At 43.1% G+C, this 16,424-nt stretch overlaps 1 protein-coding gene across 7 annotated transcripts in view; it reads left to right on the top strand.

Moving 5' to 3' along the window:
• TACC2 (transforming acidic coiled-coil containing protein 2) overlaps positions 1-16,424 on the top strand; it is a 137,274-nt gene that overhangs the window by 56,362 nt on the left and 64,488 nt on the right. For all 7 annotated transcript variants that reach the window (XM_018078441.3, XM_018078440.3, XM_029962007.1 and 4 more), the window contains 2 exons: positions 879-1,004; positions 7,354-7,485. In XM_018078441.3, the coding sequence (XP_017933930.3) occupies positions 879-1,004; positions 7,354-7,485 (258 nt within the window). The remainder of the gene's footprint in view (positions 1-878; positions 1,005-7,353; positions 7,486-16,424) is intronic.

The following is a 16,424-nucleotide window of genomic DNA, read 5'->3' as shown; positions in this document are numbered from 1 at the left end:
CAAATCCATCTGTGTATGGTACAATCCCTCTATGTACAGGATTTTATTCACTTGGTAGTACAGGAAACAACATGGACATGAGGAGGTTCAGTACAGCGTGAAATTGGACCCCCAACTTAATGTCAGACTTTATGGTTTACAAAAAACTTGAGGACTTTGGTGAGTTTTAGGGAAAACTGATGCTTCCAGGGCTCTGATCTCTGGGTGGCCACATGGCAAAGTCAGGTTGAAATGGGCAACCAATACATTGTTTTCAGGGGTTTCCCATGGTTTGGTGTCTCTTAAAAACAAACCAACCACCTTCTTCAGCAAGGCTCCATTCCTTATTGATTCAAGGGTGTGTTTCCAAATTGTTTTCTTTTAGCCATGAGGTGCTTGCTGGTACTCAGGGGCACCCTGCTTTTCCTAGGAATGGGTCAGAGCAGGGCGTGTGTGTGCTCCCTGCAGCACCCAGGACACCTTTGACTCTGTGCCCCCACTTAAAAGCCCCCCCAGCTTCAAGTGAAAGCCAGCCTTGAGCTCCTTGAGTGTTATGTGGTTTCAAAGGCAGGAAATCTTATAATTTCTCTTGTTCAGCTCAATTTCTCTTTCACTTTTCATAATCAGAATCAAAATGGGGTTAATTTGCTGCTAGGTTGTACTGTCTCATTGCTCCTGCAGTTGTGACTCAGACAAAAATCCAGAGACTTCAGTGCTGTGGGAACAGCAGGGCTGTGCACAAAAGCAACTTATATTAAAAATGCCAACTTTTGCTGCCTTCCCTAACACGAGTTAGCACAGGCATGTTCAAGTCTGGGGGTTCAAACAGCAAATTACAATAATTCTGCAATAGCTCAGATATCTAAAAATGCCTTTTTCCCTGTCTTTTCTCTCTGCAGCCCTCCTGGGCCAGGTGATGATACACAGTTGGCTTCTCCCCTCGACCCTTCCGAGCAACCCTTTGCTGTTCCTGCGGCGTCTGGAAATGTTGGCCCCGTGGGTGCTGCAGAGCTGACTCCAGACAGGTACTGTCCAGGGCCAGCCCCTGGAGCTGGGGGAAGTGGCTGCACCTGCTTGCTGCTGTGGGTGTCTTAGTGCTGCCCAAGGAACTGCTCTCAGTCTCCTTGGCTGGATAGATGTCTGTGCTGGCTCTGCCTGCAGCCAGGGGAACATCTGTCAGCAGAAATCTGTGTCAGAATTTACATCCACCCTTATCAAAATCTTCAAAAGAAGATGCTGTTTACCTTTCCCTGTAACTGATCCTTTGGCCATGTTCTGTAATTCTGAGAATTTCCTTAACAGGATGATGTTGATTATAAAGCAGGCCCTGATTATTATTATTATTATTATTATTCAGGTATCTCATCTCTGTTGGACTCTGACCTTTTTGTCTGCCTTTGCTTGCACTGAGAAGGGAAACTGTTGCTTTATTTGTGCTGGTGGCAGTGGGGTTGTCAGGATCTTTGGGCACATAAACTTGTCTTAACTGCCAACAATAGAGGAAGCCTCCTAGGGTGTGTGTACCCTTCAGTCACTGGGAGTTCAGTGGAGTGTAAACATACACAGTATATTTAAGCTAGCATTAAATTTGTTAGCTGAAGTCACAATAATGTGTCATCAAAGGCAGAAAGGACCTTGTGTGGTTTGCTCAATCCACCTTAAAAGCTGGGTGACTTTGCTATTTAGCCCATCCTGGTTTGCCACCAGTCCCCAAGCTGGTTAGTCACTGGCTGAGTGAGTCTGTGAGAAACAAACTTTTTCCTACACTTGGAGTAAGATGATCTAGAGAAGCTTACAGTGGGAAGCTAATGATGTGGATTTCTTCCAGTTCTTGTAAGTTTTTGCTCAAAGAGCTGTGTTTCTTTGTTTTTAACAAATGTAATTGGATTACTGATTTTTTTTTTTTGTGGATTCTGGTTTTTTTCTGCTAATGGATTGTTGGCCATAGTAGTGAGGCGCTCAGAAAAGGGCGAGCAGTAATTGAGGTGGAGCTGCGAGCTCCTTTCTGAATGTGGAGGCAGGAAAAAAAGGCTAACACCAAAAAGTGCCAGAAAGATTTATATATACTCTCTGGACCACAGACTAAAATAGAAAATTCTGTGCCCTTAGGGTGAAAGTTTGCTTTTTGCATAGAAAAAGGCACACCAGCTGTCTGTGATTAAATGCCACCTTAGGAAACATTTAGGGAGAGCAATCTTCAAGTGTTTTAATTCACTGCCTCTTGTAAACCTCATGAATTCACCCTGTTCACGTTCTCACCTGAACCTGGAATTTCAAGTTAATTATATTACACCTTTTCTTTTGATGTACTTCATAATTTCTGTCTTTAAAAGGTTCTCTTGTTGGTGTCTGACAGTTATTCTGAGGGTTCCTTGCCCCATCCCAGCTGCACAGGCTGCGAGTGCTGGTGCTGAGCTGTGGTTGCCCCATCCAGAGTGGCTGAGCCCAGTGGGGGTGAGGGCACACAGACTGTGCAACAGCTGCAGGATCTGGCTCCTGTCTCCATATCCTGACCTTGAGGGAGCTGCCAGGATTTTTGCAAGGGTTCAGCACTAAAAAGTTGCAAACCAGGGATATTCAGCATGGATGTAGGTAGTTTTCCAGTTAGGAAAGTGAGAGAGAAATAACCTGTGGTCAACTGGAGTGAAGCTGGCTGTAGTAGTTCTTCTATGTTTGTTTGTTTAATTCTTTTGTTTATTTTTAAGTGCTACACAAGTCAACTCTTGTCAGTATTGTTTGTTTTTCTTACTCTTTTGTTTTGCATCCTTGTTCAGCTTCCTATATAAAAGCCTACCTGTTCTCCTTGCACCTGTCTTTCCTGTCCAGGGTGTTGTTGCTTGCCAGCCTTCTCTTTGCAGAGATGTTTCCTGGTATCCCAGCAGTAGAAACCCAGTAGCTGCCACGTGTGCCCACCCCCAGGTGCAGCTGGTTGGCAGAAGAGGGGTTAAATCAATGCAGCTGGCCCCCTGCTTTGGCTCCTGTGGGTGTAGTCGTGGTGCTACTTTATCCCTGTGGGAGCAGCACTGCTGATTTCTCAGTGGTTTGGTCAGACCTGAACTGGTAACAACGTGGTGTTGGTAGCAAATGAGAGCAGTACTCTTAAAACACATGGGATTATCCTCACAACAAGGATCAGCAATAGCAGGACTGGGCTTTTTTTATCCAAGAACTTCCGTGATATTTGTTGTGTTGTGTCATCGCCTTATCCCTCATCAGCTTATTCACCTGTATGATGGAGCAGTTTATTGCTTATATAGGTAAGGTGATCATATTGAAGCCATTCCTCTTTGTCATTTTATGTAGAAACGATGCACCACTGCTTTTCAATATGGCTGGATAATATTCTGTAATGCAACACGTGTGATGTCTCCATGTGATGCCTCCTGGGTACCTCTGCACTAGACTTTGGAGATAGTGCCAGGGCTGCTGAATGGCATGATGTTTATTCCAGTCTGTCTGCAGTAAAGTGCAATTATAAAGTGTTTCCCCCAATATATTTAGTTATTTACTAATCAGTTCCCTTTGTTTCCGTGTATTTCCCCATCCCATGTATTTCCACACCACGTCAGGGGTGGCACATGATGCAGATGGTGTGTGCACTTTGGCAGGGAAAAATAATGGTGCGTGTAAGGTGGGGGTCAGTTTGTGCTAAATGGCTTCCAGATGGCAGGGCATGGTGAAAGATCAGGCTGTCTCTCCATCTGTCCAGTCAAGAAACTGTATCTTTGTTTTGCTTTCTGAGGATGACTGTCTGCCTCTCTCCTGCTGATAACATATTGATCAGGGGCAACATGGTATCACCTGCCCGGTAAGATTTTATTCACTGTATCTACAAAGAAGTGCCCTGAAAAGAATTAGGTAAAAAGTTCACTGGCTGTTCTGCCAGCATTTTTGTTTAGTGATGAAAGGCCGAGATGACTCTGATTTGCCAGTACACGTTGCACTAGGAGAAATTTTGGCTAGACACAGCTTTCTCTTTAGGCTGCAGGTGCAGAGCTCTGCAACAGGACTTCTGTGTTATATAAGGAATGTTTGGGTTGGAAAGGCAGAGAAGGCAAATAAGTGCCCCAGCTGTACAAGACCACAGCTCAGATCCGTGGTTAGAGGTGTGAAACATTTCTGAGCTGTGTTTATCTGTTCCCTGCAACTTCCTGCCTGTCTCATGGGGAAAAAACCCCAAACCTGCACATGCCCAGGAAAAAAAAGGCAGCTTGGAAAGCACTTGCTGCATGAGTTTTCTTTATGGTCAGGCCACAGCTAACAGGCAGGGCAACTCACTCTTGTCCCTTCCTCATGCTAAGGAAAGCTTCTGCTCTTGCATTTAATCTCCAGCTGAAGTTGTGGAGCTGCTGTGACCTTTAGTCCAGACCAGAGAGAGTTGTTGCAGCTCTGTCTTGAATACTGGGGAACAGAAGCTGTTCTGAACCTGAGTTGACAATACAAAATCTTGAATTCCCCTGCATCGACCTCTGTCTCAGCTCTTTTTGTGGACATTAAGCTGTCACGGGGAATTTGTAATCAGTGATGATGTATGCACCAAAAGCTGTATTGCTTTGTCTGCAGATGGACCTTTCCTGGCCACGCAGTTCACAGCCTGTGGAGTTGTGATGCTCTGGGGCTGTGCTCCTCAGTGTTAGACCACGGGTAGGCAGAGGTACTCAGGATTATCTGTACACACAGACAGTCAGAAAGTGACTTTTGAGGTTTACTTAAGCAGAGATGGTGCTTGAAAATGTTGTTTTCCAATCAGCTCAACTCTACAGGATAAAGACTGGTCAATGTATAGTTCACTGTGCACTGAGAAGACTTGGCCCTTTTGGTAGTATTCTTGCTACACCCATTAGAATATTACCAGTTGGGAAATAAGTTTGACTGAAAACCTTGTTTTAGTAGGAGCTGTGGAGAGGCTTTAATGTAGCCACTTCATGTCTGAGCTGATACAAATACTGTGACTTGATAGTGTACCTGAGTTGATGCAGTCCTAGGCTGGAGAGTTTAGAGTCTGTGTTTTGGACAGGGTTGCTGTTCTGTGCTACCCTACCTCATTTTTCGCAATCTGAACCATTTCTGAGCTGCTCTGCTCCTGCTTGTCCCCTAAGAGCTCACTGTGGGCAGCACCCATCTGCAGGTACTGCCCAGCTGAGGATGGGCAATAACCAGGAGCTCTGTGCTGCTGCAATTCTACCTGCAAGCCCTACTGAGCAGTGCCAAAGTAATGATGTGGCAATATTAGCCCCAGACTGGTGTGATTAGTCTCACAACCTGCTTTTCATGGCCTCGCCCAGCACTTCTTGGTACTGTGGATCCCTTCCCAGAGCGACAGCACAAGCAAGGCAGCTGAGGCTTGGCAGGAGTGGTCTTTGTGGGAAGCCAGTATTTGATGGTGTAAATGAAGCTTGGAAAGATGAAAGGAAATTAGCTGTGGATTTTAACACATACAGCACAGTAGCTCATGAAAGTAAGCCCTGTGCTTTGTGAAGGCCGGGGAGCAGAGCTCTTATAAAAATGCTTGTGTGTTGATGGCAAGTTTTGCTTTTGCGGTAGGAATGACATTCGTTAGTCAAACTGTACATCTGAAAATTGTTTCATTTTATGTGGAAAGACTTAGAGGGGGAAGCTGAAGGGCTGCAGGTGGTCATTAGGGCCTGTGTGAGGAGCGTGGGTGAGAAGGGAACAGGTGCTGCTGTAAGCAGGTAACTGGGATGGCTTTGTGTCCACAACACCAGGGCCATAATTTTGTATGCCTTTGGTGTCTTGCTTGGCTGGGCCCTCTTGTGAATTGTTTGGGGTTTGCAATTCTTTGTTTCCTCTCCAAACAGATGTTCAGCATTCACTTATTTTTAGCAGTTTACTTTTTTTGCTTTAAAATCTTACTTTCACTGCTCTCCGTGTGCCCCTATATAGTCACATCGCCTTGGTATAGATGGGATGCTGTTGCTATATTAGGACAAAGACATTTTTAGCAAAGGACAAAGGCCTTTGCATGAAAAAGGAAACAGCTTGCTTTGAAATCATTATTTATTTGTGTTACCTTGACGTGACTGAAAATATAGGATGTCTGTGTCAGTGTCAGGCCAGTTTGGATAAACTGGGGAAAGGGAGGGAGGAAGGAAGGAGTGAGCGTGTAAAGCAGAGATCATTTCTTAGAAGCAATAACTGTAATTATCCCATATGGCACAAAGCAGCTTCATGGTTATAAGCTAATCAAGGTAAACTACTCTCAAAAAGAGCTTTGGTGATCTCAGTGACTTAGTGCACAAGCACTTTGGGAAATACCTGTTCTCCTACTCGTCTGTGTTGTAACTAAAGTTAGGGATGTGGTTTAGGCTTGTCCTCTGTATGCTTGGTTCTAAAGAGAGGAACAGCCTGTCCCTGAACCTCACCAGCTCTTAATCAGTAACACAATTTAATCTGCTTTCTGCAGTTCCAATGTAATTACTGGGGGAAGGGGAGAGAAAACTTTAAAAGGAGTGGCTAAGATAGCTGTTTATATTTAGTTCAGGAAACCTAAAAGAAGCTGCTCAGCCAAGGCCTGGTTCCATCAACTTTTCCATAAACACTTGTGTCTGTATCTCTGGAAGCAGAAGCTGGCAGGAGGGAGGCTGCTGTGTGTGGCTACCCCAGGATGTCTGTGTCCCTCTGGTATGTCAGAGGTGCCCTGGAAGGGACAGTGTGGTGTGACAAGACCCTACGCTGTGTCTGCTTTTGAGACATGAAGTCATTGGTTATTTAGTTCTTTTTCTGTCAGTGGTTTAATGAGCGTGGCCAAGACCAAGGGGAGTAGGGTGGTTACTGTTCTTCTTCTGAGTTTGGATCTTGTGGGACTTGTAGGAATTAACAAATACAGCAGCATTACAGTCCTGTAATCTTAACATTCGTGTAATGAGTTCTGGGATTATTGTGTGTTTGGCTTTACAGCATAGGGAGAGCTCTTAAAGTAAGAGAATTTTTTAGTCCCAAATTTTAGTGTTTTTTTTTTTTTTCTAAAAGACAAGTCAGTTAATTGAATGTTTAAATTCTACACTGAGGAGAAAGGGCTGTGTGAGAACTGCAAAGCAGTCATTAGTGATTTATTTATTTTACTGATTTCATATACAGTTAAATTCCTCTGGCACTTTCTCTTATGGTCTGCAAGAGCTGTCAAAACTTTGCAGTATTACTGATTACATGGTCATCTGAGCAATTAAGTGAGATAAGGTTTGTAGGAATAAGTAATTTGTGAGAGGTGGGAGAAAGATGGAATTTGGGAGGGGCTGATGTGCCCCTTAGAGCTCCTTATAGTTCCAGCCAAAGTTCATCCTTTAAGGAGACTTCACTAAAGCTTCATGGGCACTTCTGAAATTTGTCAGCTTATTTTTAATAATTGTTTTGCAGCGCTTCCAAGCCTGACAGCTGCAAAGAAGTTGATAACCACGTTTCTGAGGATGAACCTTTGGCTGCAGCCCCTGGTGATGATGTAGAACTGCCTGCTCAAGAAACCGAGGGTTTCACAAGGGAAAAAAAGAGGTATTGTGTTATTTCATATCTTACAATGCATTTCCATGTCTGTACATCTTTTGCTTAAGAATTGTTACTAGTGTGAAAGAGGCTGAACAGCTTTAACAGGTGTTTTATGGAGTTGTATGAACACTTTGCTGCAAGATTTTGAATCCAAATGTTAGACTATCAAGACCTGCCTAATTCAGTATATTTACTCATAAATACCAGAAGAGGGAGCTTGGGCTACACTGGTTATTACTATGCTGATCTTTCCTGCTATTTTTAAATTAATATTTTTTAAGGTTGTTTTTTTTTCATCAATATTTTCCTTTCGGGAAGTTCAGTTTTAGTGTTTTGTTTGGTTTGGGTTTTTTTGGTGAAGCTGTGCAGGATCAGGTTGTATTCAAGAGGACTGATCACCTCATTCCCCTTCAGATTCTGCCAGCATCTTCCCCACCTCACACTGTTGATTTACATTGTTGTTGTCAGTAGTGAAGGAAGAAGTTCAGCTTGGTTTTGCCCTTGCTGAATAAATGTTGTATTATCTTGATTTCAAAGTTAAGTGTTTCACCACTTCAGGTGTGCATTGGTTGTTGCCATAGTATTTGATAGATGGCCTAGTGCATTTTTTGCTTGGAAAACCCCCAAAATGAGTCATAGAATCATAGAATGATTGAAGTTGGAAGGGACATTAAAGATGATCTGGTTTCAGCTCTCCCATCTCAAATATAGTCGAGACAAGACGTGTTTGGATATTCGAGTCAGAGCTTCAGCTGACGCCTGTCTGTGGGTGATTAACCAGTCTGCTCTTGTGGCTTGGCAATAAAGGCCTGCCCTTATTGTGACATCTATTAATGGAAAAGGTCACAGCACAGCTGAGAATATGAAATGGGCCCTCCCTGGAGAACAGCATTCTCCACCCCACCAATACAGACTGGCAGGTTGTGACAAGTAGGATACAAGGCAGGAGACACCACGGGAAATACAGTTATTCCACTAAAGCTCTGTTCAGAAATGTCAAAAGATGCTGCTGTCAGCAGGAGGATACTCTGAATCATGAATTAAAATGTTCACAATAGACGTGTTCTGCTGTGGAACATTAGCAAATGCTGCTGAAAAGACTACCCACAGTATAACACCTAGGAGACATGTTGCTTAACTATTTGTTCTGAACTTCTGATTACTTTGATCAGAAAATGGTGTCCTGATCTTTAGTGTGTGTGCTGCTGTAACACAAGCCAAACCTTCTGGATAGTTTTCCTCCACAATACTGCACTGGACCCACACTGGTGGGGAACACAAGGGTTCGAAGGCCTGCTTTGCACCAGGATGCAAGTTCTGGAGAGATTTTTCTGAATTGAAGGGTAGATACAATGACCATTCTCTAAAACTTGAGAGAAATGGGCAGGTGAGGTTGTAAGTTAAAAAATATTCACCCTGAGATGTTGGCTCTTTCCAGAGAATCATCCAGAATTGTTCAAACTGGACTGAATTTCACATTCTATGAGTGCTTTAGTGTAGTCACAGATGACTGTTGTTTACAGATCCAAATTAAAACCACCAAAACACATGGTATTTTTTTTCCTTTTCACTAGAATTCAGCTTCAAGGGGAGGAGAAATAATTTTAGAACTCTTCAGGCAAGCAGAGCTGCTGTGCTCACATATTTAGATTGGTTTGTGCCTCTGAAGTTTCTGATTTGTTTTGATGTCGGTGTAGAGTGTTTAATAATGTGTGCATAAGAAACTCCTGGGTAGGGTAAACAGTGGTGTAATTAAGTAGAATCATAGAATCATCCAATGGTTTGGGGTTGGAAGGGACCATAAAGACCATCTCATTCCACCCCCTGCCATGAGCAGGGACACCTTCCACAAGACCAGGTTGCTCCAAGCTCCTTCCAGCCCGGCCTTGAACACTTCCAGGGGTGGGCAGCCCACAGCTTCTCTGGGCAACCTGTTATATTAGCACAACTGCTTAATGCAGAATTAAAATCCAGCCTAGGATGTCAGTAACCCAAACTGGACACTGAGAATAGTGGTCTTATCACCCCCAGACTCCTCCTCCAAATCTGAACTTGTGTGTTTGTTCTTTTTTGTAACACGAAGACGAGACTTTGACAGATTTTAATGGAAATTAAGATGCACACAGAGGTGAGAATTAGAGTTTTCTGTGGGACAAAAGATAATTCTTGCATCTTCTTGATAAGCAAATATATTACTGTCCAAGTAGCTGTTTGCTGTTATAATCAGCCCATTATGTAAATACTTCTGAGACTGTCTTGCATTTTTATGTGATTCATGTGTATCAAATCAGCCATGGAAAATAATAGTCTGCAAATTGAGCTATGTTTCACTTTGTCACATTTATGTCAACTGCCTGGCAAGGTGCTGACCTTCTGCAAAGGCTGTGCCACTGCACCACCTTCTGCAAAATGGATCCTTGAGGCATTTCAGCCTCCTCTGTGATTGTCATGGTCACATTATGAACTGTGTCACAGACACTTTATAATTTGTGCTCAAATTGCTAGAGAGAGTAAGTGGTTCTTTATGGGAGCCCTACAGACAGAGCTGGAAAGGCTCTGAAGGCTGATCCATCCCTTTGTCCTGGGAGGAGGAGAGATGGATATGATCTGTTCTGCAGGGTTTGTGCATGTCCTCACCTGTAGCCTCAGTACCTGCTTTCAGAGCTGCACCTGTGATGTTCCATGTGGCTGATGGGAATGGAGAGGTGGGACCTACTTGTTGTCAGATATGGGGCCAGTTTTCTTTCAGAAGCTAACCCAGACTGGAGTCAGATCATTCTGAGAGACTCTGGGTAGACAGGGAACTTCTGCTGATCTCTGAATCTCTGAAATTAAATACACATTTCTGTCTTACCTAATTATCCTGAAATGAGCATGGAACCAATTGGAAGCACAGCAACAAAATTCTTCTGAAAGCAAAAAGTCACAACAGTCTGTACAGAAAACTCTGCTTTCTGTGTTGTTGGTTTCCAAAATGTTTCATAATGCTTCTCTGGGAGGAAGCAAAGCTGAGCAATTGGTGTCACACTGAAAAACAGGATAAGCTTGATAACTTCTGGGTTTTATTTGATTGATCATGTGTTGAAAACAAGTTCTCTGCTTTTGCAGAGGCTTAGTGTAAAACCTAGGAAAGAAAAATCAATGTATTGCCTTCGTTTTTGACCAATGCTGATAATCCTAGACTGAGTTGCTTTTAATGATGTAATCAAAACCAAGAAGGGATTTAAAAGCATAAGGTTTTTTTTCCTTGGGGAATTCAACCCTTTTGAAAGGAATGTATTGCTACATTAAGTTTACAAGTGCACTGGGCGAGGAGGAGATGGGAAATACAAGTGAAGGATACAAATGCAATGTCAAGGCCTCTTTCTTTCCAAAGGGTGCAGGTTTGCAGTTTTTTGGGGCTTTGGGGGTATTTCCTTTTTTTTTTTGGAGGAAGGTGTAGTTCTGTGAGTTTTATGTTTAGTACATGAACTGGATAGTTGTATAGCTCTAGTGTGTGTCTTGACTGTTTGGTGCACAAGTGAAGTGATTTATTTTTTTTTTTATAAGAGCAACAGAATGAAAGCATTGAAATTAAATTGTTTAGGTCTTGGAAACTAAAACCCAAGGAGTTTTGTTGAGGCTTTGTGGCTGATGTCATAAAAGGCACTTACCATCTTCTCAAATACAAAAAATAGATACCTTCCACATAAGCAACCAGTCTGTAACAAATGGACAGGAATGAGCCACACTCCTGCTCTTCATCCATTTTCTCCACTCCAGGTTTTTAAAGGAGATTGTCTCCTGAGTGATGTGTTCCCAACTGCTCAGCCCCAGGCAGGAGGATGCTTTGTGTTGCTCAGTGTAGATCTCTTCAGCCTGTTACTGAGTAATAGCATCAACTCCTGGGATGTCTGCTGTATTTCCAGCCCAGGACATCGTGGACTAAGTGCATTTTCTTGTAACTGATTGTGAGACTGCTGTGGTGGGGTCCTCAGGCAAGGAACTGGATCCTTCAGGCTTCTCTGGGTGAACCCATGATTGAGGGGGACAGTCCTGTGTATTTGCTGGGCAGGGTGCCCAGAGACCCCCATGCTGTGTGCTGGCCAAGGGCAGCTTCCATAAAACAGCAGCAATTCAACAAATAGCTCCCAGGAACTGCATTTTTCAGAGGCAAAGCATTAATGGGTGCTTGACAGAAGTGGGAAATGTCACCTGTTTTGTAACCATGTCTTTGTTCAGAATTTGGGCTCTCTGGGGCATTCTGCCTGCATGTTTGCTCAAAGAGAGCAATTATTGGTGTGTGTTGTGAAGCTTCTCTCAGTGTGTGGTGGGGGACAAAAGGGCAGTGGCAGCCCCCTGTTTGCTTGTTATTACTGTGTATTTTACAGGTTCCCTCAGGCAATATATGGTAATTTCCTTGCTGCTAGAACAGGTTCAGCAGCGTGAAAATGGATGTGTCATTACAGTAATTAATCCATCCACAAGGAGTTTCAGAATGGCATTGATCATCTTGCATCTTACAGAACTGTGGCACTAGAGATTCAAGACAGAGATTACACACATGGCTTGGGTTGCTGTTCCTTGGCACTGTGGCAAGCTCTGAGGGTGCCAGAGGACCTGACACTGCCAGGAGGGTGGAGGGCTTGTAGGGGTCACCTCTTGTCCTAGTGCAGGTAACACATGGGCTAGAACTGTTGAGCCAGGTGTACTTTGTATTTCTCAATAATCACTGTTATGCTTAAATATGGCCTGTGCTTTTGGGGCGCTCTGCCCCCTAATGCTAAATCTTCTAAAAACAAAAGCATAAAGAAATGCTTGAAAAATACTGGAAATACTTCAAGTTTTTGTTAACTCTTTTGAAATCACGTTGAAGCTGTGAGCTGACTTCTTTAAGGAAGTCATTTGTCTGCCCATCCTCGGCAGCCACAGCAAAGAATTGCACCAGGTGGGAATATTGTTCTTGCCTGATTTTTTTTTTTTCATCCTGCATTTTCATAACGTGATTCTGCACTCAGACCCTGAGGCCAAGAGACCTTTGGATTCTGCTTCCTGAAATCTCCTGCTGCAAGGTGCCCCTGGAGAGCCTTATCCAAGCTGATCTCATCAGCTGAGGGCAGGTCCTTGAAAGTCCTTAAAAATGTCACTCCCCTCCTGGCATGAGGCAGCTGCTTTCCTAACAAGCCTGGCTCCAGCTGTCACAGGGATCTTACACCTTGGGATGTTTAAAGGCTTAGAAAGAAGTATGGAAGTAAGATGAGATGCTGTTGTCTGTGATGGTGGTTCTGCAACTCCAGCATGTGGAAATGTCAACAGAGCTTTGAGCATTTGGCTCGTGGGCATGGTCTGCAGAGGCATATTCAGCAATAAAACAGACTCTCTCATTTGGTGTGGTTATACTTGTGGTCCCAGCCTAAAACCCATTTGGAAAGCAGGGGTTTAAAGTTTTGTTTGTGACCCAGTGAATTCAGGCCTACTCCTTACACTATTGGTACAGCACAGACAAAATCCAAAATTGAAGTGTCTGTGCCTCAGCAGGAGGGGAAAGCCAAGGAGCAAATGAAGAACTGCATGAAGGGAGGTGGATGAAGAGTTTTTCACAGAGGTTTGGCTGCCCTTGAGCCTTAAGCTGTGTCAGCTCTGCAGGTCTGTGTGGTTGCAGACCCCTCTCTCCTTCTGGGAGATCCCCACACAGCCCCCGTGGAGGGAAGCACCCACCCCCAGGGCTGTGCTCAGCTCTGCAAACCTCAGCCCCCTCTTTCCATGGCTCCTTGATTTTATAAAATGCTTTTAGACGTGGAATCTCGTGGGGTGTTCAGTTCTCACGTTGCTGATGGTGATTCACTGCTGACCTCTGAAAGGCTGCAGCCCCCCCAGCATCCTGAGCAGCACCGGGCAGGGACCTCTTTTGTTATCCTTGCAGTGGGCTTCCCATGCTGGAAATTTCAATAACTAAGCAGGCATTTTGGTTATTCATAACTCTTAATGCCATTAATCTCACTTGCAATTTAGATTAGGCAGTGACCTTAGCCACCAGACAGTGATCAGTGGGAAGAGGGGCACAATTATGTTTTGTTTTATTTCATTTATTTTTGTATTTACTTTTATTTGAAACCCATTCTAAAGTTTATTTCTTGTCCATCCTGGTTGCATCATCACTGATCACTCCTTTTTTCTTTGAATTAGCAGATGGGAATTCTGTCAGTGTGCTCAGGCTTAAAATTCTGAGAAGTTGTGTGTTTTCATGGAGAGTGTATCAATGCAAATAAAGCACTCACACTGTGGTAATCTAGATAAGTGGTGGAGCAGACAATGTGTTTATCAAAGTATTTGATCTGGAAGAATAAGTTAAATCTGTGAAGCTTTACACCTACTATCTCCTTGTGTTATTTTGTGGTATATTATTTTACACCATGGTGACATGGATAGGGCTGGATTATGCCAAGTGATGTGCAGAGGCAATTGAACAAATTGCTTCTGTTTTGCTTGAAAAATGTATTGAAAAATATCCCACTGATTTAACTAACTCTCCCTAATTATTTTACTGCTCAGATTTCATTTCTGCTTTCCAGTTGCGAATCAGTGCCCCACTCTGAACCTATTAAAAAATAAATGCTGAAAAAAAAAAAAAAACAAACAAAAAACCCCCAAACCCCACAGCTACCAAAGAAACACTAAACCAACAAACCTGTGGTTTCAACCTGATGGTCTGTTATTCTCCCTGTAGGCCTGAATTTCTGATTTATCTGTACTGAAATGGGCTCAAATTAAGGATAACTGGATTTTAGGAGAATGATGATTAATGTATCTTTAAATGGCTAATTACAGACTACAATATCTTAATTATGCTGTGGACATAAACTGTACTACATGTCTATTTATTAGGCACACTAAAGCATAGATGTTACAATTTATGTTAACCTTTCACCGTTTTTTGCCAGTAAACCAAAATAGGACAAATTTGTTGCTTGTTTCAGGTGACTTTTCATAATTGCTCTTTCATCTGTAGTACAAAGTTGGTCGTAAAACTAAGAGAGAGAAAGAAAGAAATCTGCTTTTCTTCCACTGCTCTTGTAAGAGGTCACTTCTTTCTCTGACAATTTGCTTGACCCTCCAGGAGGTAGTGTTTGTTTAGGTTCCCTCTTTGGGATGTCATCTTTCAAAATAACAAAGATTTTTAGTTTTAAATTATGATCTGCTCACATACAATGCAGTGGTGTCTTGTTTTTGGCTGAGATAGAGTTAATTTTCTTCTATTCCCTGAAGCAAAAAAAAAAAAAAAAAAAAAAAAAAAAAAAGAAAAAATTGAATTGCATCTCTGGGGACAAAGATTGAAGGGGTTTGATGGGGTTTCTGTGCTTAGCTGTGGCTTTTTGAAGGATGTAATGACAGCACTAGTGTTAAATATTGTCCCTGTCCCACAGCAGTGCATGTGGTGAGCTGGACCATGGGGTGACCTGGCTGGAAAAAGCAATATAAGATCAATGTGGTCTCACAAAGGCTCCTGCTGCCACATCTGTGGGTGTGACATAAAATCAGAGTTAGCAAGAAAAGTGAAGAGTGAAAGTGGAGGGTGGTAAATGCCTCGTAGTGTTCCAGCAGCAGCTTCAGCAGGTTGCTCTTTGAGGAGGAATTTTTAAGTGACTCCTCAAGGCAAGTGGAAATTATAATATCCATCCTCTCTTGCTCACTTTAGAGAGGGAGATAAGACCAAGGAGCAAAAATCTGCCTACAGGAGCAAAAAATTTTGCAGAATAAAAGCAAAGAAAAAGGAAATCCTGGCTGTCCCAGGACTGAAAAAAATGCACGGCGAGCAAAGAAGCACAGAAATATGCACAAGGTGTCTAGACCTATGTATTTTTGTGCAGCCTATAATGAAGAATGCTTGAATTCTTTAAAAGCCTGTAAACTGCTTCCTGTATAACCTTTAGAAAGATGAACTCCAAACGTGGAGTGTGGCTGAAAACAGTCTGCTTGACCTTTCCTGTAACACGAGGATCAACACTGGTCCTGGGAGACGGGTATTTCTGGGAAGGACTTGGCAGGCAGAGCCTGCCAAAGGAGGGCTGGTGCTCCTGCAAGGCTTTTAGAGCACAGGAGTCTCCAGCCTTGGGTGTCCTAAAAAGGCTGTCACCACTGCACTTCAAAAGGTGTCGATGCTTTTATGTGCTAATGTGCTCTCAAACGCTCAGCCACCCTCCCCGAGGCACTGGTTTGCCTTGTGGCTCTGTCTATACAGAACAGTGTTGGTTTTTTGAGCAGTTTCGTCCTTTTAGTCCTTTAGGAAAGATGTTGCTGTTCCTTAGCAGTCTGATAATGTGGATACCCTTGCCACGAACCCTTTGATACCAGGGAGCCCTACAAATAAGGGAGGCTTTGGGGGAAAAGCTTCTTCCCTGGCTGCATTCAAGGCTTTGGGATCCAAAGGCAGTATTTTATAAATATATATATATATTATTGAGGGGGAAATTATGTTTAAACAATAATCTATTTCTTTAAACATTTTCCCATCTTTTGCTTGTTTATTTTTCTGTAGACAGTGCTGTTCCTCAGAGCTTTGGCAGCAGCCTTCAGATACCAGAGAAACCCCTTTTTGTTTGGGATGTTTGGTTTTGCTCTGTCTCTGCAGTTTGCTTTATATGGTGCTCATTTCTGCACAGTACCTCAATAATGCATTGCAGCTCGGAGGTATGACTTAATATTCACCCACTCCTTCCCAAGGGAATAGATGTGTGAGGAAGGCTTTTCTTTCAGTGGGCTCTTTGATGTTTCTGTGTGTGTATGTGTGGTCATACAGCCAGCATTTACAACTGGTGTAAATGCCTGGCACAGTGGACAGTGAAGCCAAGAGCAAAGGAACAGAACATAAATTTCAGTATATCATAAAACTTATCACAGCCGTGTCCAGCACTGGTTTTTTGATGGAAGCCAAAAATTTCAAATTGGGTGCAAGTGACCCAAGTCTG

Source organism: Manacus vitellinus, unplaced genomic scaffold (assembly GCF_001715985.3).
Source record: "Manacus vitellinus isolate BGI_N305 unplaced genomic scaffold, ASM171598v3 scaffold_40_pilon, whole genome shotgun sequence".
NCBI lineage: Eukaryota > Metazoa > Chordata > Aves > Passeriformes > Pipridae > Manacus > Manacus vitellinus.
Note: the sequence above shows the minus strand (reverse complement) of the source record. Positions and strands in the feature narration are given on the sequence as shown.